General features: G+C 47.6%; 1 protein-coding gene across 1 annotated transcript in view; it reads left to right on the top strand.

Annotated features, from left to right (window-relative positions):
- PAPPA2 (pappalysin 2) overlaps positions 1-24,851 on the top strand; it is a 184,345-nt gene that overhangs the window by 62,023 nt on the left and 97,471 nt on the right. Inside the window, exons 5-14 of the mRNA XM_065553642.1 lie at positions 1,855-2,148; positions 4,457-4,649; positions 7,219-7,340; positions 10,384-10,876; positions 12,529-12,657; positions 14,293-14,384; positions 14,538-14,731; positions 16,553-16,690; positions 20,730-20,865; positions 21,511-21,727. Of these exons, the coding sequence (XP_065409714.1) occupies positions 1,855-2,148; positions 4,457-4,649; positions 7,219-7,340; positions 10,384-10,876; positions 12,529-12,657; positions 14,293-14,384; positions 14,538-14,731; positions 16,553-16,690; positions 20,730-20,865; positions 21,511-21,727 (2,008 nt within the window). The remainder of the gene's footprint in view (positions 1-1,854; positions 2,149-4,456; positions 4,650-7,218; positions 7,341-10,383; positions 10,877-12,528; positions 12,658-14,292; positions 14,385-14,537; positions 14,732-16,552; positions 16,691-20,729; positions 20,866-21,510; positions 21,728-24,851) is intronic.

The following is a 24,851-nucleotide window of genomic DNA, read 5'->3' as shown; positions in this document are numbered from 1 at the left end:
GCCTTCCCTCAGAAGGAATGCCTGCACTTCCTCGGGCTGAGGCAAACACGAGCAGCACTGGTACTGCAGCTGTCAATCGGTGTTGCAATAGCACAGGCAGAACCAGGAGGTAGAGTAGCAGATTGGTCCATCGACAATAGAGTTCAAGCTTGCCCTGGGGTATGTCTGCCCTGTAATCATGGGGTAGAATTGGAGCATGTGTAGGCATATCCAAGCCAGCTTAAGTGTAGCTAGCTCGGGCACTGGAGTAGTGAGGCCACGGAGGCACGGGGTTCAGCGTGGGCTAGCCCTGGGAATAATTACCCAGCATTCCTGGGAGGCTTGTACAGTTTGTGCTGATGGGCAGGCTGCTACCGCTTCACCGCTATCAGTAGCTGAGCTAGCTAGAGTAAAGCTGTCTCCAGTCTGTCTACAGACTCTGCAGTCACACCCACCATGCAGTATGGACGGACACTCAGACAGCATTGCTGGCCCTAAGAATGTGTTTGGGTTTTGGCTTTTCCCTCTCTTTTTTTTCTTTACCCCCTTTTCCAGTAGCAAAATGAAAAAAGGGAAACAAGGAAAAAGCAGGAAGGGGCAGAGGGAGGAAAAACTTCTTTAGTTTTGTACATTTTTTGGTTGAAAACCTGGAAAATGTCAGAAGAAACCAAAATTTACTGCAAAAGTTTTCACTGGGGCCAGGGAGGCAGTTTTCCATTCCCAGTGGGAAATTCGGAACCAGTGCTAGTACAGCCCTGGAACTGTAAGAGGAGAGAGGGTGCTGAGGGTCAGGGTTGCCATGCGTTGGAACAGGGCCTGGGGAATGCTCACATGCTTGTGCTATGCTTAGCTCTTACCAGTGCTATTAGCCCTGTGACTTTTGTAAGCATTAAACCCACATATAGTTTTTAAGAAAGAAGCAAATACCTTCATCAAAGCAGGGGATGGCGTGAGGGGCTTGACTTTGGAGCCATTCCTATCTGGATGAGTGACTCGGATATCTCCACGGGGGGCTCAGTAAGCAACGAGAAACCAGTTGGTGGGTCTCAGTTCTGTGTCTAGTCAGCAGATGTTTGTGTTGCCCCCAAAAGCCCCATCTAATTTCCACCTTTGTTGGCAGTCTCAGCAGAGAGACCAGGGATTGCCTGAGCGTGGAGCAACCGGGCCATCTCTCTAGGACCCCTTTTTGGGATAGAGCGGGGAAGCTTGGGCTTGTGTTGCTATGATCAGCAGGTTCCAGTGCATTCAGTCTCGCAATTTTCACCAGCTTGAAAACTCCACTGCCCAGAAAGGGTGGGACTTTCAAAAGCATGCAAGTGAGGTGGGAGCACAAATCCCATTGGCCATTGTTGGGACTCATGCTCTTGAAAAGCCCACCCCAAATGAGTCATGGATTCAGGGCCAAATTCAATCCTGGTGTAAGCAGGCCCCGCTCCACCAGCTTCTTTGGATCTGCACCTGGGTTTGAATGTAGCCCTTAGTCTCTGGGGAGGAGTCAAGACTGTCATGGCATGAGCATCACACATCTCAGTTGGGTACACCAGGTCAGAAATACATTTAGAGGTTACGCAAGGCTGTAAATGAGAATTTTATCTCAGAATAGACATTAAAGGGAATCGCAGCTGAAATGATCTGATGACCCAGGTGTTGGAATATCAAAGGACCTGACCCAGGGAGGTGCTGATCAGCTCCTTCAAGGCGCTGAGTGCCGTCAACTTCCTGAAAGTCTGTCTTGCCTCTTGCATCAGACACCTTGTTTGTGATCGCTAAGAAAACTGAGACATGAGTATTAACTGGACTAAACCATTAGAGGTCAGAGGTAGTTGCTTCCCCATGTATCTCTCTTAATTATACTGAATGTGCTTTCAATTCCAGGTGGCGTGGTCCTCAATCCAGCCTATTATGGCATGCCCGGCCATACCAACACCATGATCCATGAAGTAGGACATATCCTGGGACTCTACCATGTCTTTAAGGGAGTGAGCGAAAGGGAATCTTGTGATGATCCCTGCAGGGAGACTACACCTTCCATGGAGACCGGTGACCTCTGTGCCGACACAGCCCCTACCCCCAAAAGTAAACTCTGCCGAGATCCAGACCCTACCAATGACACCTGTGGCCACACCCACTTCTCCGGAACGCCGTTCAACAACTACATGAGCTACACAGGTAACAGGAGGGAATTGTTATTGTATCAGCTAGAAATTCAGCTTGTATTTCATTCCCATCTGTGTATGGATCTCATCTGTGTACGCCCTGGATAGTTCCTTCCTTTCAGGAATTTGGGCCCCCCAGGTATCCAGACCCACCTAGAACTTCAAGTGGCATAAAATAAGCACTGGGGCTATACCAATTTATACCAGCCCAGTATCTGGCCCTTGGCGTGTAGGCAATACCCTGCTCACCCCTTTGTTCTTGGCATCAGTGATTTTTCTCCCTCCTGGCTTGACTTTCTCTGGATGACCAAAGCAGTCTTGAGACCAACATGTGCAAATCTAGGTGCCTACGTTCAGGCATTTAAATCTATATTTAAGCACCTCATTAAATGTCTGATTTAGGGACTTACTCTGGGTTGAGATGCCTGGTTTTAAGTCACCTCTGCCCTGATTTCCAAACGTGCAGCGCACCGACAGCAATCATTGACTTCTACTGGAATTGGGAGTGCTTGGCAGTTCTGAAAATCAGGCTGCCCTCTGCCAACCCACCAGGCCAATTCTCCTCTCACCCCACTGCCCAACAGGAGCTATTCCATTGCAATCAGGGGTGTGAAACTGGGGTAAGCACCAGTGAGTTAGTCCATCAGCTCACCTCCTTTCTCTCTGAAGCTGGAGACCAGAACACACAGTGGATCTTTCTTCCGGGATTTTCTAAAGTGATGGAAGACTGCTTGGTTAGAGGGGCTCCCTTTAGTTGTATGGTGGCCGAACAAATGGATACAGAGGGTAATAGCACTTCCTTTCTCCCACCCCTTGTCTGCCCTGCTTGTTTAGATTGTAAACTCTCCAGAGTAGGGACTGTCTCTCATTATGTGTCCATACAGCGCCTAACGCAGTAGGGCCTTGATCTGTAATTCAGCTGATAAATGATAATAAAGGACCAGATCCCCGTGAATTGGCACGACACCTTTGACTTCACCGGAACTCTGGCAGCTTATATCCACTGGGGAGCTGGCCCAGTAATAATCCTCTGGCACTCTGGGGGCAGAACAAATGGAACATCTCAGCATTTGGGTCAACGTTCCCTCTCTGAAGAAAACCAGGGTCCTAAGTCCAAAGTGATTCAAGGGTAAGGGTGAGCCCCTGCAGACTGGTGCTTTGGCCTACACAACCCCTGCATAGCGGTACGATTGAATTCATTATCCTGTGCAAGTGTTTTGTGGTGCCGCTGGTCTGAAAGGTGCCATACAAACATAACCATCATCTGTTCTTCTGCTGACAATCAATTCAATGGGCCAGACCCTAAAGACCTTACTGAGTTTTTACTCAGGCCTAACTCCTCCAAATTCCAATTGACTTAAAGCTCTGAGGCAGAGGTGCTTTAGACACAGCAGTGGCTTTGATGAGTGAAGAGCTGTTTGCGATACCTGGCTAGCTAATATATTAGGGTCGATAATAACATGTGCCGTTATGCATGCACTAAGCTCAGGGTAATCAGATCTCATGCTCCAGGGTATAAGATAGTCACCCGCTGGGCTCAAGAAGGAGTATGCTTCCCAAGCGCCATCCACACCATTGCACAGTGGGTTGATTGGCTTCTGGGACTCCTCGCCTTCCCCGGCAGCAGCAGGTCATGGCAGGCGCTGGATGCAGAATCCTACATCAGATGATGTGCTATGGGCCCATGCTGTGGGCTGGAAGCTCAGCGGATGTAAACTGGCATAGCTCCATGGAAGCCAGTCCAATAGCGCTGGCTCTGGCTCTGTGCTGCTTCTATGCATGTGTTGGAGGAGCGCAATGGAACCTGTGGAAATGCCTGGTCTGCCCCAACATGGCAGCCACGCAGCGTCACTAGCAGCGATGCCCTCTCTGTCCTTAATGAGGTCTGATGAGAGCCACTGATTTTCATCTGTCCATTCATTTTTTTAAAAAGAACCTTGTGGTGTGCGCCGAGTCCCCTGTCACGCCCCCACAGCTTCATCCCCATGTGGCTTAACAAGGGTATTTGGCCATCGGCATGCCCCAGGAAAGCAACCCTGTGCTGCGGAAAGGTCTACTCAGGAAAACAAACAGCTGCTGAAATAGTGCCATCTTGTGGCCGACTGGAGAAATAGCATGAGAGGAGTCATGTAGGACAAGCCATGGGGAATCTCTCTAGCCCAGGGCATTTGTGTTCTTCTCTGGTCTTCCAGGAGAGCCTTAAATTCCTATATTTAGTAATAAATACTGCTAATACTGCTAATGACCACTTATATAATGCCTTTCACACAAGGATCTCAAAACGTTTCACAAACAAGTCCCCTCCTTCCTTTCTCTCTCAGATGATGACTGCACGGACAGTTTTACCCCGAACCAAGTGGCTCGAATGCATTGCTATTTGGATCTGGTGTACCAGCGATGGAGCCAGAGCAGAAAGCCCACTCCGATCCCCATGCCCCCGGTGGTCACTGGGCAGGGCCAAGACTCCCTCACCATGCATTGGCTGCCTCCCATTAGCGGCGTTCTCTATGAAAGGTAAGAGACATTGTCGCTGAGAAGGTCCCATGCTTGGCTGAGCATGCCGGAAAACTGGCGTAAACTAAAACGTGCTGGGGACCAGTTTTGTAGTCCTACCACTGACCTTGGCCCGTAACTGGATCCCTAAACAACTGCCTGTGCTTGCTTCCATTGGGAATTGCTTGTCACGATTTATTTGTCCGTGGTTCCCTAGGAAAAGTCATTTGGCCCTGAACCAGGGAATTTCAGAAGTTAGTGAAGGTGATGAAGATGAGTTGGCAAAACCCTCAAGCTCTTTGCCAACTGGCAAACCCTGCCTGTTTTTTGTGTGTGTGTGTTTGAGTGGGTGGGGAGCGGGCAGCGATTTGTTCAGCTGCCTTGTAGAAATAGAGGAACGAGGCAACATCCCCAGCCCCCCAGTTATGTCCACCAGAATAACCCGTCTGGTTACAAGTTTACTACTGTGATGGCAGTGTGTGCTGGGGTGTCAAGCGAGCGTCCTCTGAAAAGCATTCCACTTTTGGGGGGCTCAGGGAGAGTGCCAAAGGGTTGTGTGCCATCAGGAGACAATGCCAAATGCAACCTGAGAGCGCAATTACTGAATGAAAAATGAGCTTCACTTAGCACTTACTGGATAAACTACTGATTTATGAGGAGGGAATATGGTCTTGTGGTTAACACACAGGACCAGGAGCCAGAAGATCGGGATTTGGATCCCTGCTTTGTGACTTTGGGCACGTCAGTAATATTTTCAGATGTCAGTATCTTAAGTTCGCCCCTTCAGTTCCTAGCTAAGCACCTAACTAAAAGGAGCCTGACTTTCAGGGGTGCTGAACAGCCACATTCATCTGGAATTGTGGGGGCTCGTCATTCTGAAGATCAGGCCTCTTTTGTCTGAGTGCTTGACTATGGATTTAGGCACCTAACGTCAGGCACTCAAGTTTGCAGATATTGTCTACGCTAAATGAATATTTAATATTTAAATCCTCAGAGACTCTGAGCTGGGAAGCACTCAAGATGGGCAGCAGGTTATTACTCTGATGTAGAATTTGCGTCATGTATATTTTAAAAAATCACGTGGGCCAGAGTCCTAATCATGAAGTCAGTGAAAAGCCAGTGTGGCCAAATTGATAGAATACTGGTCTGGGATTCAGGGGACCTGCTGTCTAGTCCTGGCTCTGCCACTGGCCTGCTGGGTGACCTTGATCAAGTCACTTCCCCTCTCTGTGCCTCAGTTTTCCTATCTGTAAAATGGGGGTAAGGATATTTATGTCCTGTGTAAAGAGCTTTGAGACCTATTGATGAAATGTGTCATATAAGAGCTAGGTATTTATTTATTTATTACTCCCTTTGACTTCAGTGAGCTTTGGAGAAGACTGTATGTAATCTGTCCATTTCTTTATTAATGCCCCGGGAAATGTTTGTATAGACCTGACACTGACAGTAGCTGAGGCTCTGATTCACCAGTCCATCCGTGTTCACCAAAGCACTTAAGTGTGCGCTCATCTTTAGGCATGTGCTTCTTCGGTCCCATTGACTTTAATGGGACTTACACACATCCTGAATATTAAGCACGTTTAATTGTTTAGGTGAATAGGGCTTAAATATTGTCTTCATTTGGGGCCTTACAAAGGTTAGCGGCTTGTGAAAGCTGTGAGTTACAATGGTGGTGCAAAGCGGCTATGCCCATAAGCCGTTTGGAAAAGAATAAGAATAATACTTTACACTTCTCTAACAGCTATCAGCTCAAAGCCCTTTGTGAAGGTGGGCGAAGTCTTGCATCCCCCTGAAAGCATTTTACAAATCTGGCCTTTCAAATGCTTTTTAATTCAGAGAAAATCGATTTCTGAGGCTATCCTGGCCAATTACGGAATAATTGCTCATATGCAGTGCTGTTCCTGGCTCCCGAATGGCATATGTCACCGGGTGAGGGCACAGACAGGTGTCTGAAGCATCAAATGGGCTTGCATCATTAAAAGAATGGCCCGAGAAGGAAAGCAGAGGCTTATGATTGAAAAATACTGCAGAGCGTTCAAGACTAACTGAATGGAATGTTTTGACATTGTCTTTGGAGCAGGAAATGCTCCCCCAGTCCCTCATTAGCTTAATGCTGGCACTTTAATTAAACATGATCATTTATTTGTATTATGGGGGCACCTAGAGGCCAAAGCTGAGTGCACGGCTCCACTTGTGCCAGGCTCTGTACGTACGCATAATCTGAGGTGCACTCTGGCCCAGACTGCTTGCGGCCTAAATAGTCAAGGCAGTCGCAGGAAGGGCTATTCTCCCCATTTTAGAGAAGGGAAACTGAGGCACAGAGTTTACTAACCTGTCCGAGATCACACGGGGAATCTGTAGACAAGCTGGGGATCAGCCCAGATCACCAGTATGGCATCTTAACCAGCAGGTTTCCCTTTCCCTCCCCAGCCTATGCCAGAGCTGGCTGTGAGAACAAGCAAGCCAAGCAGCTGGCTCTTGCGGGCTTCCCACATCATGCAGAGATGGGGATCAAGTGAGGAGAGTCCAAGTCTGATCAGAAACTGCGGGGGAAAGAGTCTTCCTCATTTTCTCTCTCTCTGTTCTGCAGGGACCCCAGCACCCTCTGCGGGGACTGCGCTGAAGATGGTACTTTCAGCCAATACGTGCATGAGGCTTCTTCCCCTCGAGTTTGTGACTCCTCCGGCTATTGGACCCCTGAGGAGGCAGTAGGTAAAGTGCCTTGTCCTCTCTCACTCACGGTGACTGCCGCTTCTCTTAGTGGAGATGAGATCATCTGAGGCCCAATTTTCCATATCGGTCTGATCTATCTAAATTTAAATATGCAAAATCCTCTTGGGAGAAGATTGCATAAGGTAAAGCTCAGCTCCCAGAGAGCGTACCGGAGATACCAGCGACTTCGGGGTGCAGGGAGCTCGTCAGTGTTACTAACAGCTTCCCAGGAGAGTGTTGGAGAGAGAAAAGAGGCACCTGGGAACCTGTTCAGTTGGACTTATGTCACCAAAAGAAAAGCCAGTTTATGGTGCACCCAGTTCTTAGGGTCTGATCCAAAGCTAAGAGGAGCCTTCTCGTGGACGTCCAGGGGCTTTGATCCAGCCCTAGAGAGTGGCTTACTCTTCCCAAGGTTTTGGCGACAATCTCATTTCTTGGGTCATTTAGGTCCAGGCAGAACCCTGGAGAACACAGCATAAGGAACAGTCCTTCTTCCCCACCAACCGGATGGACGGGATGAACTGATAGGTGTATCCAGTTTCAAGTGTTTATGAGCCAGTTTAAAAAGCACCCTATGGCAGGTTATCTTGCCCCAGGCCTTGCCTTCCAGACAAGTTACAACATGAATCACACTGGTATGCATGTGCCCCTGGCATAGGAAAGAGCCAAGGGTTTCATGGTGTCACTGGAAACTTCACTTCGAGACTGGAGCGGGGTGGAAACATCTCTCTCAATCAGAGAAAGTGACAAAATGAGGGAAAAAAGAGGTTTGTGCCAATTTGGTTAAACAGCAGAACATTTGGAGCTGTCAGCTTCAGCATTTCCCATTTCCCAGGCTGTCAGATGGCCATGTCGTCCCTTACAGATCAGAAATGGCTTTTCCTCTTAGCAGACGCTAAACTTTTCTCCACACCAGTGTGCAGTTTTCACCAGCATGTGTCAGCTGGGGTGAGAGAGAGAGGCACTTCTGCACAACGTGGGGGATTTCATGGGGACACGAGTCCAGGCCTTGGATGGGCATTAAATAGGACAACCGTTTGTGGCCTTGGGGAAAATTGGGCATTTCCAGCAGAGTCCGTGAACTTGAAACTGGTTCTTACGCTTCTCGTTCCATGGCTCAGAGCACATCCGTGTTGGTTTCCCTTGCTGACTGCATAGGGCTCAATCCTGAGCAAGCTTTGCTGCCGCTGATGGGTGGAGGCAAAGGTGGCCCTCAGCCCAGTCCGCTCCTGGGCTGAGATGGGCCCCGATGAACAGGACTTACACTAAGTGGAGTGGTCCCCTAGTGACTATTCTGCTGGCTTGGGATCACCAGTGTACCATGCCCTCTCCTGCCCTTGGCCCACCCCAGAATGCCCCTAACGCTTTACCCCACTCCCTGTGACAGAAGAACCTCTAGCTGCCCCTATAGAAATGGATCAAGTTCCTTTTGTGCTGCTTAGCCTGTCCGAATGATCTAGTCCCCGACCCCTTCAGCCTGGGGACGTTTGGAGATCAAATAAGAATTCAGAAAGGTTTCAGAGTAGCAGCCGTGTTAGTCTGTATCCGCAAAAAGAAGAACAGGAGGACTTGTGGCACCTTAGAGACTAACAAATTTATTAGAGCATAAGCTTTCGTGGACTACAGCCCACTTCTTCGGATGCATATAGAATGGAACATATATTGAGGAGATATATATACACACATACAGAGAGCATAATAAATTTGTTAGTCTCTAAGGTGCCACAAGTCCTCCTGTTCTTCTTTTTAAGAATTCAGAGGCAAACTTGGCAGCGTGGGCCCATCTGTACTGATGACACTCAGAGCCAGCCAGGTGCGTTCCCCTGCTCCTCCTCGCTCGAACGCACTCACCTAACAAGGCCACGAGCCCTGCATTGGGATCTGCCTGAAAACTAGTTTCCTTAACTTCTCCTCTGTCAGTTTGTGCCTAAGAATGGGAGGGATGGTCAGAACGAACCCTAGCACTAATACAGGGTGAGAGGTGCCGGCAATGAACTCATGCTAATTTCTCTCCATCTCAGGTGTATAGTTAGTATGCCAGTGGCACTGAGACCAATCACAGAATCCTGCTTAGTTCAGTCCATGTCTGTGTGTGTCCAGGCATGTGTGAGTTTGTGTGTGTGTGTGTGTCTGTTTGTGCAGGTATACCTGTGTTTCTGACAAAATGCACGCGTGTGTCTGCAGGTGTTCCTGTGGATACACAGGTATATAGAGTGTGTCTGTGCCTGAGTCATTGTACAGTTCTGTGCAAAGGGCGGATGTTTGCACCGACCTGTTTGATAAGATTGGGGAAGGGGGTCCTGTCTTGTGAGAATTTCTGAGATTTTGAACATTTTTCCCCTCCCAGATCAGAACAAAGTCAAAATCTCGAACATTTTTCTGAACCGATAAACTGAAATATATTCTGGTTTGGGATGATTTCAAAACATTTAGATTTGGACTTTTTTTTCATTTTTGAAACATTTTTTAGCATAAATGAAGTTAAATTTTGAAACAAAAAAAAGCTGTTTTGAACTGAAAAACTCAAATGTTTTATTTAGCCAATGGAGAAGTGACCCATTTCGACAATGTCAAAACTCTTTTTCAACTTTTTATTGGTCGCACAATTCATGGAGACTGGCCCTTCCCACAAAACCATTGGTTTTGCTTTCAACAAATCAGCCAAAAACATTTTGTTGAAAAATTCCTAGATACGCATGTTCAAGCCTGTGTATGTCTGTATGTGTCGGGTGGGTACGTATGTTTGTTTCTTCATGCTGTTAGGGATCTGAGGATTTATGCATGGAAACACAAGTGTGTTTGATATCTTTATGCTCTGAGACATTTGAGCACACACTGTATGTTGGTGCCTACGTGTGGATGTGTGCGTATGATGGCATCGTTGTATGCACATGTGCGTATGTATCTGTGTTTATATGTGCATACATGGGGGGTGTTCACCTCAATGTGTGTGCATGTATGTACAGACGATCCTATATCTCTGTTTGCTACTGAAATGAACTGCCTTGGTCCTTATAGGGATCTATATTCTCCCCTTGTCTAGGCCCCCCGGATGTGGATCAACCCTGTGAGCCCAGCCTGCAGGCCTGGAGCCCAGAGCTCCACCTGTACCACATGAACATGACTGTTCCTTGCCCCCAGCCGCATGGTTGTATCCTGGAGCTGCGTTTCCTGCATCCCGTGTACCCGGAGTCTCTCGTGCTGTGGACCACCTACCTCTCCACAGACTCACCCAAGGCCTTGTCTGACATTGAAATCCTAACAGAGCATGGGGAGTCTGTCCACCTGGGCCCCCTGGACACTTTCTGTGACACCCCCCTCACCGTTAGGCTCAATGTCAACAGGAAGGTGTCTGGGGTAAAGGTCTACACCTTTGATGAGCGGATGGAGATAGATGCAGCTCTCTTAACCTCCATGCCCCAGAGCCCCCTCTGCTCCAGCTGTAAGCCTGTGCGCTACAGGATCCTGCGGGACCCCCCGTTTGCTAGCGGCTCGCCCATAAAGGGGTTGCACATGCACCGAAAGTTCACCGACACGTGAGTAGCAATATTGGCCCACCAAAGGCCGGGAGAGGTTGTGGTGCTGTTCTAGTTCTCCTTGCTTTTCTGGCTTCTGCATTTGGATTCATTGATGTTTTTAGAACTCAGCCTCTCTGTGGTGAGCAGTGCCATGAATGCCCAGCCTCAGAGTTTGCCAAAATATCCCATTGCATATGACGGTTCCATGACACTAGCATGATACTCACCGGGAAGCTGTATCCCACTAGAGAGAACTCTTTAACTTTGACACATTTCCCCGTCCGTGGGACCAGGGTAATGATTGTTCAAGTCACATAGGGTAGGGGATAATTTCATGTGATGGTCCACCTAGAGGGAAAAGTGGCAGGCTCCTCTGATTACTTGCCACAGATCCTCTTTCTGTAGCCTCAGCTCATGGCAATTGTAGAATTGGGGGGAACCTACCTGTGCTTTTGGCTTTGTGTGTGTGCCACAATGCAATACATTCTATTGGCATGGATATATTGGCACCCTGAATGTTTTATTGATATAGAGATAGGCCATAACCTCAGATCCAAATACCCCCAGACTTTGGGGAAATGGGAAATTGGAATCTAGATTGGAATTTGCCAAATTATCCCTGTCTGCTTACCTGGTTAATTTACATGTTAGTTTCAAACACCCTGAACTTTGAGGGGGTTCAAAGCCCAGATCTGGATTCAGATCTGAACCATGTGGCTTCTTTCCTCTATCCATCCATGCCCAGGCCAAGCCAGGCAAGTTTTATTGAGGTTCTGAGTCCCATGTCTCCCACTCCTTGCCTCTCTTTTTCCCCTCTATCCCTCACACACACCAGCTTATCCTTCTTTCCCTTGTAAAAGCCAGGATCCTGTGTTCAGAGCATCATTAGACACTGGGTACACATTTCAGAAACTACTTAGGACCCTAAGTCACGTTATCAAAGTGACTTAGCCTAATTCTCATTGAAAGTCAACGTGAATTAGGTGCTCTGGAAAATGGTACCTGTTAACTCTTCTGCACATTCTGTATCGTATTCCTAGGGTGTGGCAGCCATGACTGTGAAGCTTGCTTTAGTAGCCTCCATCTTTTGTTTTTTAATTTTCTTCCCCCCAGTCTCTTTCTTTAAGGACCCACAAAGGGAATGGTGGGTATAATAGCCCATGTCTCCATTATTTTGCCCACAATATCTGACACTTTAGTTTTTATTTATTAATTTCCATTTCCACATTTTCTGTTTTTACCAAGCATGATTTCAACATGGTGCTTGAATTATATCAACTCATTGTTTTTGGTTTGGACTAATTTCGTCCCTCTGGTTCTCTTGCACCTGCTTACAACACTCACTACTGAAAGCAACTTGACCTATTTTTCATTAACGTTTGTTATTATAGATCATTGTATTACTTAATAAACTGACATACTCTTTACTTCTGAGCTACAATTCGGGTAAATTCGTCAGCCAATTATTGCAACACTTCCAACCTAGCAGGGCAGCATCCACAGGACCGTTAACTTTCCATTCTGCTTAGGTACAACACACATGCTTTTTATAACCTATAGCATCCCCTTTGCCTCTAATGAATCCACTGCAAATGGCCACATACGGACGGATGTTTCCCACGTGATATTTATTCTCTCCTAGTTTGTTTCATTCCTCTGTGTTTCTGCAGGGATGTCACACCGGGCCAGTTGTACCGCTACCAGGTGCAGGCCATGGCTGGGGCAGCTGTGGGAGAACCGTCTCCATCTTTGATCCATACCCACGGCTCTCCCTATTGTGGAGACGGAAAAGTGACCATGTAAGTGCTGAATTCTACACACATTTGGGAGATGTTTTTAAAGCCATTTGGTCTAGTAGGGTAGATCCAAAGGTAAACAGAAGACCTGATCCTTCACTCCATGACACCGGATTTATGCCAGCATAACTCCACTCCAGTCAGTGGTGCCAAACCATTGCAAAAGAATGAAGGCTCAAACCCAAAGTGTTTTGCAAAATCTAATGCTTCTTAGAAGGTAAAGATGGGCCTTGCGAGGTGCGGAGTTTGGATCTGGATTCTGATCTGAACTTCCCCAAAGTCAGTGGGTGCTTGGTCCAATGCTTAGGCCAGAACCAATCTCTATAAAGTGTCATAGATTTTTAAACCCCCAAAGGAGCATTCTGATCATCTAGTCTGGCCTCCTGCATAGTGCAGGCCAGAGAACTTCACCCAATGATTCTGCATTGTGCCCAGTAACTTGTGGCTCTCTGATAGAGCATATATTGATTTAAAGACCCCAAATGATGGGAAACTTACAGCATCCTCTGGTAAACTGGTCTAATTGTTAACTTCTCTGGTAAAAATTTGTGTCATGTTTCCAGTTTGAATTTTTCTGACTTCAACTTGATTGTTTTCCAGTGAAAACAGCTTTGTAAATTGTTAGCTTCCCCTTGCAGTGTTGTGAAATCCAATGCAAAGTGATTGTGCTAAGTGCATGAGACCCAACAGGGGAAACTGGCTAAAAGGGCCAGATCCTCAGCTGGTGTAATTCAGCATAGCTCCATTGACTTCATTGCTGATTTACTACAGTTAAGGGAGTAAGGGAGTACTACAGCTTCTGGAGAGTGAATGACCACTTTAGTTCCACTGTCCAAGCTCAGTGAAGTTGAAAAAACTGAACAAGCAGCGTAAATGCGAGGCAAGTAGTAGAGATTTGTGATATGCTTTTAACGTGACTGATCTAAAGGGCGGTTGGGAACACAGCTTAGGAAGTCTTGTTTAGTAAACAATTTTAAACCGTTGGGAAATAACATTGAGTCAAAGTCAAGAGGGTGGAGAGACAAGATTGATTTTCACATTGTGCATCTTTGTGTATGAAGAGTGTGTGTGAAGCAAAATTGCTTGAATATTTGAAGTTTTAAGTGTGACGGTGTGTGTGTGCGCATGCGTGCCTCTGTGTGTGTGAGTGCACACATGAGAATAAACCTGAATTCACTTAAGCATGCAATTTTTTGCTTGTGGTTTTCTCATGAAATGTAGCACGTGGCTATTGCTTTTCCCTCCTCAGTCACTAAACTCATCCCTATCTCTTACCCCACCTTGACTTGTCCAACGCCCAGTGGAAAAACTGTCCATTCTTCACATCTGACATCACTGGCAGCTCTTCTCCTCTGACACAGGCTTGGTAGTTGCACTTGCTCCCACCCTGAGTTCTCCAGGGAAGATGGTGGTGGGGTGGGGCCTCTTTTCTCCCACTCTGGCTTTCCCAACTCCTTCCTCACCTGACAAGAGTCAGACTCTTCTCTCCCTCCTTGTAGCTGGCATCCCATGATTCCTCCAGTGAAATCTGACTTGAGGGTTGTCCTTAAACATGGGGTCCTGACCCTTATGGAGCTGAAAAGCTCGAAGGGCAGCTAGTCAAGAGGGCGTTAACATTTCTTGCTGACGGTCTCTTAGGAGCTTGGAAGAGGAGTGCGATGATGGAGACCTGTTAGATGGAGATGGCTGCTCTGGGAAGTGTAAAAGGGAAAAAGGCTTCAATTGTGTTGGTAAGTCATGTGCTGAGTCAGCCCATTCCTTCTCTCCTTGGCCACCCCCTTTTTGGGCTGCTATGGCCACCCGAGGGAAGCGTATAGTTTTTTTTCCTGCCCCCAGCAGAAGCATTGTAGACACTAACCTTCTAGTCTTTGGCCTCTCTGCAGGAGAGCCGAGCCTGTGTTATGTTCACGAGGGGGATGGAGTGTGTGAGCCCTTCGAGAGGAGAAGCAACATCCAGGACTGTGGCCTCTACACTCCCAAAGGGTACATGGATCAGTGGGCAGCACAGGCCTACACCTCCCACCAGGACAAGAAGTCATGTCCTGTTTCCATGGTGACCGGAGAGCCTGTTGTGAAGGTGAGGCTAGGCATTTCCTTGTACCGGGGGAGTCCCAAACCTGATGTGATCTCCACAGTGTCCTTGCCTTTCCTGTTTCTCCTGATGGAGCACCTATTCATAAAGGCCTATGCGACTCAGTCCTCCCAGCAGAGCAGCTTTCACGCATTGGGCAGCTTAAAATCAGCAATATAAACTGGAAAAGAAAATCCAGACAACAATCCTGGCATTGCCATGACGTGTTAAGCTTTGCTTTCCATCGCACTGCATGCATGCTTATAGGATCAGGGTATGAAAGGATATAAACCCTCATGCTTCAGGACATATGCCCACCACTTAGTGTCTGAAGCAAAGCCCCTTGAAGTTAGTGGGCATCTTTCCACTGACTTCAATGGGCTGTGGATCAGGGCTGAACGGCCTGGAAGAAACTTTTCCCATAGGCGTGTTTGTGCATACTTCTAATTGCATCTTCATCTGAAACATTTGGTGCAGGTCTTTGAGACAGGATGCTGGCCTAGATGGACCTGGTGTGGTCTGGAAGTTCCTATAGCTCTGTGCTCCATCCTCTTAAATAATATATCATCTTAGTTTGTAAAGTAAGCTCGTTGAGACATGGTCCCTCTCTGCATATACCATTGCTCTGAAGAGTGGCAGTGTGGCCCAGTGGATGGTGAAGTGGACTGGGATTCTGGAGACTTAGGGTCTGTTCTTACCTCATCTGTTGGGGACCTTGGGCAAGTCACTTCACAGCTCTATGCCTCAGTTTCTTCATCAATAAAATTAATGACACTGATGTACTTTGTGATCAACTGGTGAGAAATGCTATAGAAGAGCCAGGTGTTATTATTACATCTGTCTGTACAGTGCTTTGTACCTTTTTGGTGCAATAATTGTCATCAACCCAATAAGGAATTGAGATAAATTCACAATATCATATCAATATTTTGTACAAAGACGCTAAGAAAGCGGAACAGGGAGCGTGGAGAAAAGTGCAAATATTGTAGCCACTTGTGTGTGCTCTTTTCTGGCCAGTCCTGGTACAGTGGACAGTCTTAAGACCCCATGTCCCTTGTTCCAGAGGAATCAAGATTTCAAGGGCCAGGTTCTCATCTGGTGTAAAACTGTGTGGGTCCACAGGACTATACTGATTTATGCCAGTTGAGGATCTGACCCTGTATATTGATTATTCGGAACGTTTTTTCTTCTAGACTATTGAGCCAGAGTCTCAGCTGTTGTAAGTTGGGGTCCCTGTGCTGAAATCAGTGGATTTGTGCTGATTTACACCGATGATCTAGCCCAGGGATCGGCAACCTTTGGCACGCGACTCGCCAGGGTACGCACCCTGGTGGGCCGGGCCAGGCCGGTTTGTTTACTTGCCGCGTCCGCAGGTTCGGCCGATCGCAGCTCCCAGTGGCCACGGTTCTTCACTCCAGGCCAATGGGGGCTGCGGGAAGCGGCGTGGGCCGAGGGATGTGCTGGCCGCCGCTTCCTGCAGCCCCCATTGGCCTGGAGCAGTGTGGGAGCCGCGATCGGCCGAACCTGCAGATGCGGCAGGTAAACAAACCGGCCCGGCCCACCAGGGTGCTTACTCTGGCGAGCCACGTGCCAAAGGTTGCCGATCTCTGATCTAGCCCATAGTCTTTCCCTCAATCCCACAGGTACCCTGAAATATTCTTTATTCAAGCAGGTGACTTCAGTCGCCCCTCCCCTTCTGCTCTGGTTAACACTGTGGTGCCTCTTTCCTGGTGGGCATGTAGGAGGCTGGTAGTTCTCTCCCTTCCTTTCCCTCCATGCCCAATGCTGCTGCTGCTGCTGCTGGGATTGAAAATCTCTCCTTTCCAGGTGTGCAGATCCCACCTTCAAGATATGCCAGAGCATCATTCCCTCGCTGCTTGGTTCCCCTGCACCACCAGCCGCGACAATGCTCAGGTTGCTGATGGGGAGAAAACACCCTTGGATGATGAGAGAGTTTGGCTCAAAGTAAGTGTCATTGGGCACCTGGGCTTAATAGGGAGGATACTTTGTAGGAGTTGGGGAAGGCTTTCCTATCCTTGTCCCACACTTTCAGGGATAAAGGCCAATTCTTTCCCTTCCTCCTGTCCTGGAGTAATGAAGAGCTCTCTCTCAGCTGGGTCACAAACTCATCAGCTACAGCCAGGCGTTCTACAGATGAGTTGTAGCAACTGAAAGCCAGTGACTGGCACATGTATCACTTGTTTCATCCCCTTTAGTATATGAGTCTGTGGCAGCAATCCATCCTGGAAGCTGCCAGCACATGGATCACTGCAACAAGGGAGACAGAACCCTACAACAGTGTTCTGTAAATGAAAAAGCCATTGCTAGGCAAATACAGTAATTCCTTGCTTAACACTGTAGTTATGTTCCTGAAAAATGCTACATTAAGCAAAACAATGTTAAGCTAATCCAATTTCCCCATAAGAATTAATGTAAATGGGGTGGTTAGGTTCCAGGGAAATTTTTTTCACCAGACAAAAGACTATATATTTATATATATATATATATATATATATATATATATATATATATATACATACACACAATATAAGTTTTAAACAAACAGTTTAATACTGTACATAGCAATGATGATTGTGAAGCTTGGTTGAGGTGGTGGAGTCAGAGGGTGGAAGAGGGTGGGATGTTTCCCAGGGAATGCCTTACTGCTGAATGATGAACTAGCACTCGTCTGAGCCCTAAAGGGTTAACACGTTGTTGTTAATGTAGCCTCACACTCTACAAGGCAGCATGAATGGAGGGAGGGGAGATAGCATGGCAGAGAGAGACTGAGACACACACCGTGTGTGTGTGTGTGTGTGTGAGAGAGAGAGAGCGAGAGAGAGACGCGCATTGCCTCTTTAAGTTCTGTGACACCACTCTAAGTACATTGCCTTTTTAAGTAGATTAGCAAATTGAGACAGCAGCTGCTGCCAGCAAGCTCCCTCAGTCCTGAGTCCTGTCGTGTGTCCCCCGCCCCCATGGAGATAAGGTACAGAAGTGGGGTGGGGGGAGCGGGACATCATGACATTATCACCCTTCTTCCCCCCACCTTTGCACAGCAGGCAGGAGGCTCCCTGGAGCAGCTCCAAGGCAGAGGGCAGGAGCAGCACTCGGCAGTGCGGGGAGGGACATCTGAACTGCCTGGCAATTGATAGCCTGCTGGGAGGCTGCCACACAGGAAACTTAGGGGAGCGCGGAGCTGATAGGGGGCTGCCAGTCCACCCTGGTTCCACCAGCTAGCTTCAACAGGCTGCTCTTTCTGCAAGCAGTGGACAAAGCAGGCGGCTGCCAAACAACGTCATAAGGGAACATTGTGCAACTTTAAACGAGCATGTTCTCTAATTGATGAGCAACATAACAACGTTAACTGGGACGACTTTAAGTGAGGAGTTACTGAACCAAGAGGGGTTATTTGAGATTTTACTGTTAGTCTTCATGGGCACCTTCAGCATCGCCCTTCCTCCAGTGCAGAGTGGGCGCAAACTGCTGCCGTTCTGCTTTAGCTCAGTTTTCACACAGGTTGCACTGGTGTAAATTACAGTACAAGGGGCAGTGTGGCCCCAAGGCCTTAGGGCCGGTCTCTTCTGGGAAGTGAAAAGGCTGGCCTGGAATTCCTGACCATGCCCACAGACGTGTTAGAGAGGGTGGGAGTCAGGGCCTTTCTGACCTGGCATCTGAGACTCTGTTCCACAACTGCATTGGCCTCAACTCCACCAGGGAGAGTTAAACCTGGGTTTCAATCACATAAGGAGGACTTGAGTAGAAGAGACACAGGGAGCTGATACATCCATTAGGGAGATGCAGTTCATACAGTGCTGATTTTCTGATTGTAACCACAGTTTCATTTTATGTGGCTGCTGCCTTCTATTATTGGGAGGTTGTTATTTGTCTTTGCTCTTTCCGTACAGTTTATATGGGGCATGTTGCCCTGTTTAGTCCTAGATTGTCTATAATTACCTTTTGTTAAGGCACTTGGAAGACTTAATGCATCATTAATTATTGGTCAATAAACAGTGTTGTTATCTTTCTGTCCCTAATACCCCTGTATACCTAACGTCCTATGCCTCTACAGAGAATTCTACCTACATAGCCTTCATTCTCTTCTGTCTCTATCTCTTGGACCTTCCCTCTGGGTTCCCTACTGTGCTTATGCCAGGGCAAATGCCCTCCATTTCTTCCTTTACTCACAAGAAAAAGGAAAGCCCCCTCTTTGTGCTGCCTTGATGGAGCTCACTTTCCACTTTTCACCGGGATTAACTCATATTCCAGTGCATTGGAACTTGTGGTCAGATGTTTATATGAAAGACTTTCATTACTGGCTCCACACGCTCATTTTAGGTGTGCTATTATTTTCCACCCATAAAATGATTTATGGGCTAGTAATAAATATGCCTATGTTCTTTCTCTTTTATAGTGTTTGCCTGATTGCTAACAGATTGGTCTGGGAAGCAGGTTTCTTATTGACACATGTGTATGAAAAAACACTCTCCCATACAATTATAGCTGTTTACACACACATCTCAATAACACGTGCATACACCTCCACTTACAGGACTATTTTAATACTCCATGTCACATGCTTTAAATGAGCAATCACCTTGCTCATTAGGTACAGGATTCCAGTTGTATGGAATGAAACATTTTCAACAGGTGGCATTAAAGAGCAAAGAAATCATTGTGCCCCTATATGAAGGCACAGACGTAAGTGGGTGTGGCCATCTGCTGAAGAATGCAAATATCTGTGCAACATAACTAACTCCCATAGTGCACCTCAGCATATCTGGTATACTTGCAGATTTGAGTTATTCTGATTTATGGAGGAGCACTTTCCAGTGGCAGTGCTTTGTTCTCTATTTCCTACACATCAGATTCAGGGAAGATTTGGAGTCATGTCAGAATGTAACAAGCAGGAAATTAAGCAAAAGAAAAAAAATTAAAATATAGCCAACTGCAGCTCAATCCATAATAAGAAAAAGGAAGCACATGCAGGGAATGTTTTGTGAGATAAGCCAGATACGGGAGTTCTAACTTAGAAACAGATTTTGCCAAGTGCCTGCACAGGGGAGCAGTGGGGAGGGATGGAATAAGGAGCTTCCCCCAAATTGGCACAAGCTGAGGATCTGGCCCTCACAAGTTAGGTTGGGATGAGCGCTCGATATTGAGGTGCTTATCCAAACCACCCAAGCTTCTTGGGTGTGCAGAACTGGAACTCTCCATGGTAATGTGCTTCCTGCTTTGGAGCAGGCTGTGGTGCTGACGGGATTGACCTTCATGGTGTCTCAGGGCTTCCAGTCCTGGACATGAGGTGGAAATGCAACAAGCGTGAAATAATAACGGGAGGAAAATGTTACTGGGAAATTGCCCAGCCTCAGTGATGGTTGAGTGGGAATTTGGGGCGAAAGTGCAAAAAGATATTTCCTCCGTCTTGTTTTGCCCCACGGCTGTGCCAGCTCTTTGTGGGCCCCAGTGAGTGGCTGCAAAGCTGAAATACTTGTCCCACCCTCTGATCACTGTATCCCTGCTCACTGTCCTGAGCTCCCTGGGGGGCTCCTGGGCTATTCCTCATTATGAGGTAACGCTAGGGTGACCAGGTGTCTGGTTTTCGACCCAAGTCGGAGCCCTCATTCCCTCCTGCACCCCAGCCCCCTGAGTCAGCCTGGTGAAAATGAGCGAGTGAGTGAGGGTGGGGAGAGCGAGCAACGGGGGGCAGGGTGATGGAGTAAGTGGGGGTGGGGCCTCAGAGGAGGGGCAGGGCTCAGAGAAGGGGAGAAGCAGGGGGCGGAGCAAGGGTGTTCGGTTTTGTGCGAGTAGAAAGTTGGCAACCCTAGGCAATGCTCAATACACACGAGCCCCCTTCAGTCATGGAGGGCCATCACCCATTTGTTTATTTGTCTGATCAATAGCATTGCTTCTAAAATGCAAAGCCCTATCCCGTGTAGCTCTGTCTGCTTCGCTGTAATCCCCCACCCTAATGTCCCCTCTGGCGTTGTACCCTCGTGCACAGGTGTGCTTCGACAGACCCGGACTGGCCACCTCAGTATTTATTTTCCTGGCCTCTGATGGCATTGCCCTGAGCGACCAGCACAAGCCAACTGTGACCGTCCAGCTGGGGGATGAGAGGAGGCACAACCACTCGCTGGGTGAGTGCACTCAGAGCTGACATGAGGAGGGGAGCTCCCCTTTCCCTTCTCCTCCTCTGCTCCCTCGGCACCTGAGTCCCTCTCTGCTTCGCCCTGGGCTTTCCATTGCAGGGAGCAAGCAGTCTAGCAGAGTCTGAGGAAGCGCCTGAGCAGCTAAGGCAGGGCTGTGTCAGACAGCTCCTAGCAAACAGCCCAAATTTTTATGGCCTCTTTGGCTCAACCGGAGTTCAGTGGGAGCTAGGAGATCTCAACACCTCTCTTGCAGTGTCCTCCTTGAGCTCCTTCCTGCCTCTTTTGTTGGCTGAGACGGTCTGTGCCTCATGGCAGACCAGGATGAAGGAGGCTGTGGTACCCTCTCTCTGGTGGGATCCTCTCTGCATCCCGTTTCTCTCAGCACTGGCTCTCCCTCTCCTGCTTTCTTGACCCTAGTCTAGTTGCTGGTTGGCCCGAAGCGGAAGGATTTGCCTTTGCCTTGGACGTGTCCTGTCTGATTTCCTTGCTGGGAAGGAATCCCTTGCAGGTTGCTTAGTGGAAAAGGCAGACCACAGGAGTAGCGTCTGAGCTGTGGAATAACCCCAGGCAAGCTAAACAATCCCAGAGTTGGGCTAATGGCTTCTCTCTCTCTTGTTACTTCATCCCCCTTAGGGACGCATGAGCTGTCATGTCAGCGGAACCCATTGGTCATCAACGTGACCCACAGCCAGGATTTCCTTTTCCACCGGATCACCTCGGTGCTGCTCAATTTCTCCTCCCCGTTAGTGGGCATCTCAGCCGTGGCCTTGCGAACTTCCTCCCTCCTCGGCTCTTCTGCGCTGAACACCTGCCTCCTGGAACACGAGGGACATGGCCTCCAGAGACACAGGTACCACATCGCCTTGGATTCTTCTGTGTTGCTGCTGGGCGAGGGCCATCACTCTGCTGGCTTTGGGTCTGTCACTCCTGCAGAAGGTGACATCCAGCTTAGAGCATAACTCCTAAGGGCTCAGCCAGAGGGAGACATCCTTTCGCTCAACTAGAGCTGCTACCTCCTTGTTTCAGGACAAACACTGTAGGTATAACTAGACTTCGAGCTGGAGCTGTGAATTCCAGCTCGAGAAGCCAGACCTGATCTGGCTCTGATTTTCAGAGCGCTAAAAATAGAGAATAGTTTCGGTGGCACAAGGGGTGTGAAGGATGAGCCACTCCAGGTGCATGCCAGCTGTTTCAGACAGGGCAGCTAGTCCTCCTGCTACTCATGGTGCCAAGGCTGTGCTCTATTCTCGATTAGAGCTAGAGCAGGCGTGTCTCCTCAAACTGAGATTTACATCTCCAACTTCAAGTGTGGACATAGAGTGTAAGGAGTAATCCGGGGTTGGTAGCTCTTTCCCATCTCTAATTTCTGCTTCTATCGCAGTAAAGAGTTGTGGCTGGAGTAGAATATAAGGGGCCCATGCAGCCACCAGATGAAGGGCAGTGCAAGTGGGTGAAGTCCACACTAGGTTTGGACATCAGCTGGAAATCACTGCAGTTCCTGCACCCAGCCTACCCCCCTGCCCTTCTCCCTCTGCTGCTAAAACAATAGACATTCTCTCTGGAGTTAGCACTATACTTTTAACTTGGGCCCCTGTCCCTCTATACATGTATGCACACACTCCCCATCACCCTTTCTGCTCAAATTGTTCAGCCTTGCACTCAGACAAAAGGTATCAAGGTTTGATTCACTATCTGATTGCAAGAAAAAATAGTTAGGAAAATAGTTCAGTTTGGTGTGTGTGTGTGTGAGAGAGAGAGAGAGAGAGAGAGAGAGAGAGATACAGAATCTCAGTGTTAAAAGAATGTCATTAGGATTAAGTGAGACAATGCTAATATTAAGGTCCCCTGAGCAGCCCTGATTCAGCCCCTTGTTGCGTAGCATTATGATACAGTCTTTAATTACAAAAACAACGAGGAGTCCTTGTGGCACCTTAGAAACTAACAAATTTATTTGGGCATAAGCTTTTGTGGGCTATAACCCACTTCATCAGCTTTCATGGGCTATAACCCACTTCATCAAAATACAGTAGGCAGGTATAAATACACAGCACATGAAAAGATGGGAGTTGCCTTACCGAGTGGTGGGTCAGTGCTAATGAGGGTGAATGTGGCCCATTCTCAACAGTTGACAAGAAGCGGTGAATATTAACAGAGGGAAAATTATTTTTTGTAGTGACCCAGCCACTGCCAGTCTTTATTCAGGCCTAATTTGATGGTGTCAAGTTTGCAAATTAATTCCAGTTCTGCAGTTTCTTCTTGACGTCTGTTTTTGAAGTTTTTTTGTTGAAGAATTGCCACTTTTAAGTCTGTTATTGAGTGTCCAGGGAGATTGAAGTGTTCTCCTACTGGTTTTTGAATGTTACAATTCTTGATGTCTGATTTGTGTCCATTTATTTGTTTGTGTAGATACTGTCCGGTTTGTCCAATGTACATGGCAGAGGGGTATTGCTGGCACATGATGGCATATATCACACTGGTAGATGTGCAGGTGAATGAGCCCCTGATGGTGTGGCTGATGTAGTCAGGTCCAATGATGGTGTCCCTTGAATAGATATGCGGACAGAGTTGGCAACGTGGTTTGTTGCAGGGATTGGTTCCTGGATTAGTGTTTCTGTGGTGTGGTGTGTAGTTGCTGGTGAGTATTTGCTTCAGATTGGGAGGCTGTCTGTAAGTGAGGACTGGCCTGTTCACATACTATTTGTCCTAAGGAGCCCTGTCTCTGTCAGACCTTGATCCAGCAAAGCACTTAACCATGTACTGAACTTTTAGCATGTGAGCAGTCCCATTGACTTGAAAGATCAACTCACATGCTTAGAATGATGCACGTGCTTGTCTCAGTGTGCTCAGCGCCTTGCGGGATCGAGCCCTGGACATCCTGGCGTTAAACATAACATGCTGGTTAACAGCGTCCCTCGGGAGATAAAGTTGAAACTTCCCAAGTCAGCTTTGGCACCCACCAGTCTCTCATTAAACTCGGAGAGACAGAAACACGAGGAAAGCAATTCTCCATAAAACAGACCATTGGCGGGAGCTTGACAGATGCCTGCCTTTCCATTTGTGTTTTTGTTTCCTTCCACTTTACCACCGGATGTCCCAGTCCTGTTCCAAAAAGCTCCACTGGGGAGGGGAATCTCCTCTTTTCCTGCTAGGATTTGGGTGCCATGCTAGATTCCTCAAATACCTCTGCCCGGAGCTCCCACCCTATCCCTCAGAGGCTGCTCCTTTACCAAGTCTCACGCAGCTGCTTCAGTAGTAATACTAATAATTAATTAATAATAACATGCTTTAATTTATCGGTGTCCAGTGCGCCAAGGCCTCCAAATATCTTAGTAAAGTATGTAACTGAGGAGCAGGATTTGCAGAATAGGGCAGCATGTTCCAAATAAATCACACTGCAAAGGAAAAGAGGGAAGAACTGACATCCAAGATAGAATGAATAAATAAATAATGCAGAAAGCACATTCAGAGCCAAAGACACAGAGCTGAGAAGGAATTAAAGAAAGGTGGTAAGATTTGTTCTAATGATGATAACAGATGATGATGATGATGATTGATGATGCAAAGTTTGGCTGTGAATCCTGATCCTAATTTTTCCAAAGTTTAGAAGAGTCCAGATCCAGGGTTCACATTCAAGCAATTATGCAGATAGTGTCCAACTGGGAATTCTGGATTTTGTCCATGCTCATCTCTAATACTAACTGTTACTGTTGTTATAAGTTTTCTTTATGAATGGCACTGAACGAAAGAATGAAGTAAGAGTGTGTTTGTGTGTGTGTGTGTGTGTGTGTGTGTGTGTGTGTGTGTGAGAAAACACTAATGTGATGTAACTGAGTTATGCAGAGTTCTGGAATGCATAACCAGAGTTTCAGGGTGAATGTGATTTACATAGCAACAGAAATCACGGCTTTCTTAGTGAATAAACTTGTAAGCGTTGATCTCAAGCCCTCACTCAGGGGGCACCATCCACCTGAAAT

This window comes from Chrysemys picta, chromosome 8, assembly GCF_011386835.1.
Source record: "Chrysemys picta bellii isolate R12L10 chromosome 8, ASM1138683v2, whole genome shotgun sequence".
NCBI classification, from domain to species: domain Eukaryota; kingdom Metazoa; phylum Chordata; order Testudines; family Emydidae; genus Chrysemys; species Chrysemys picta.
The sequence above is the reverse complement of the archived record's forward strand: the minus strand, read 5'-3'. Positions and strand labels throughout refer to the sequence as shown.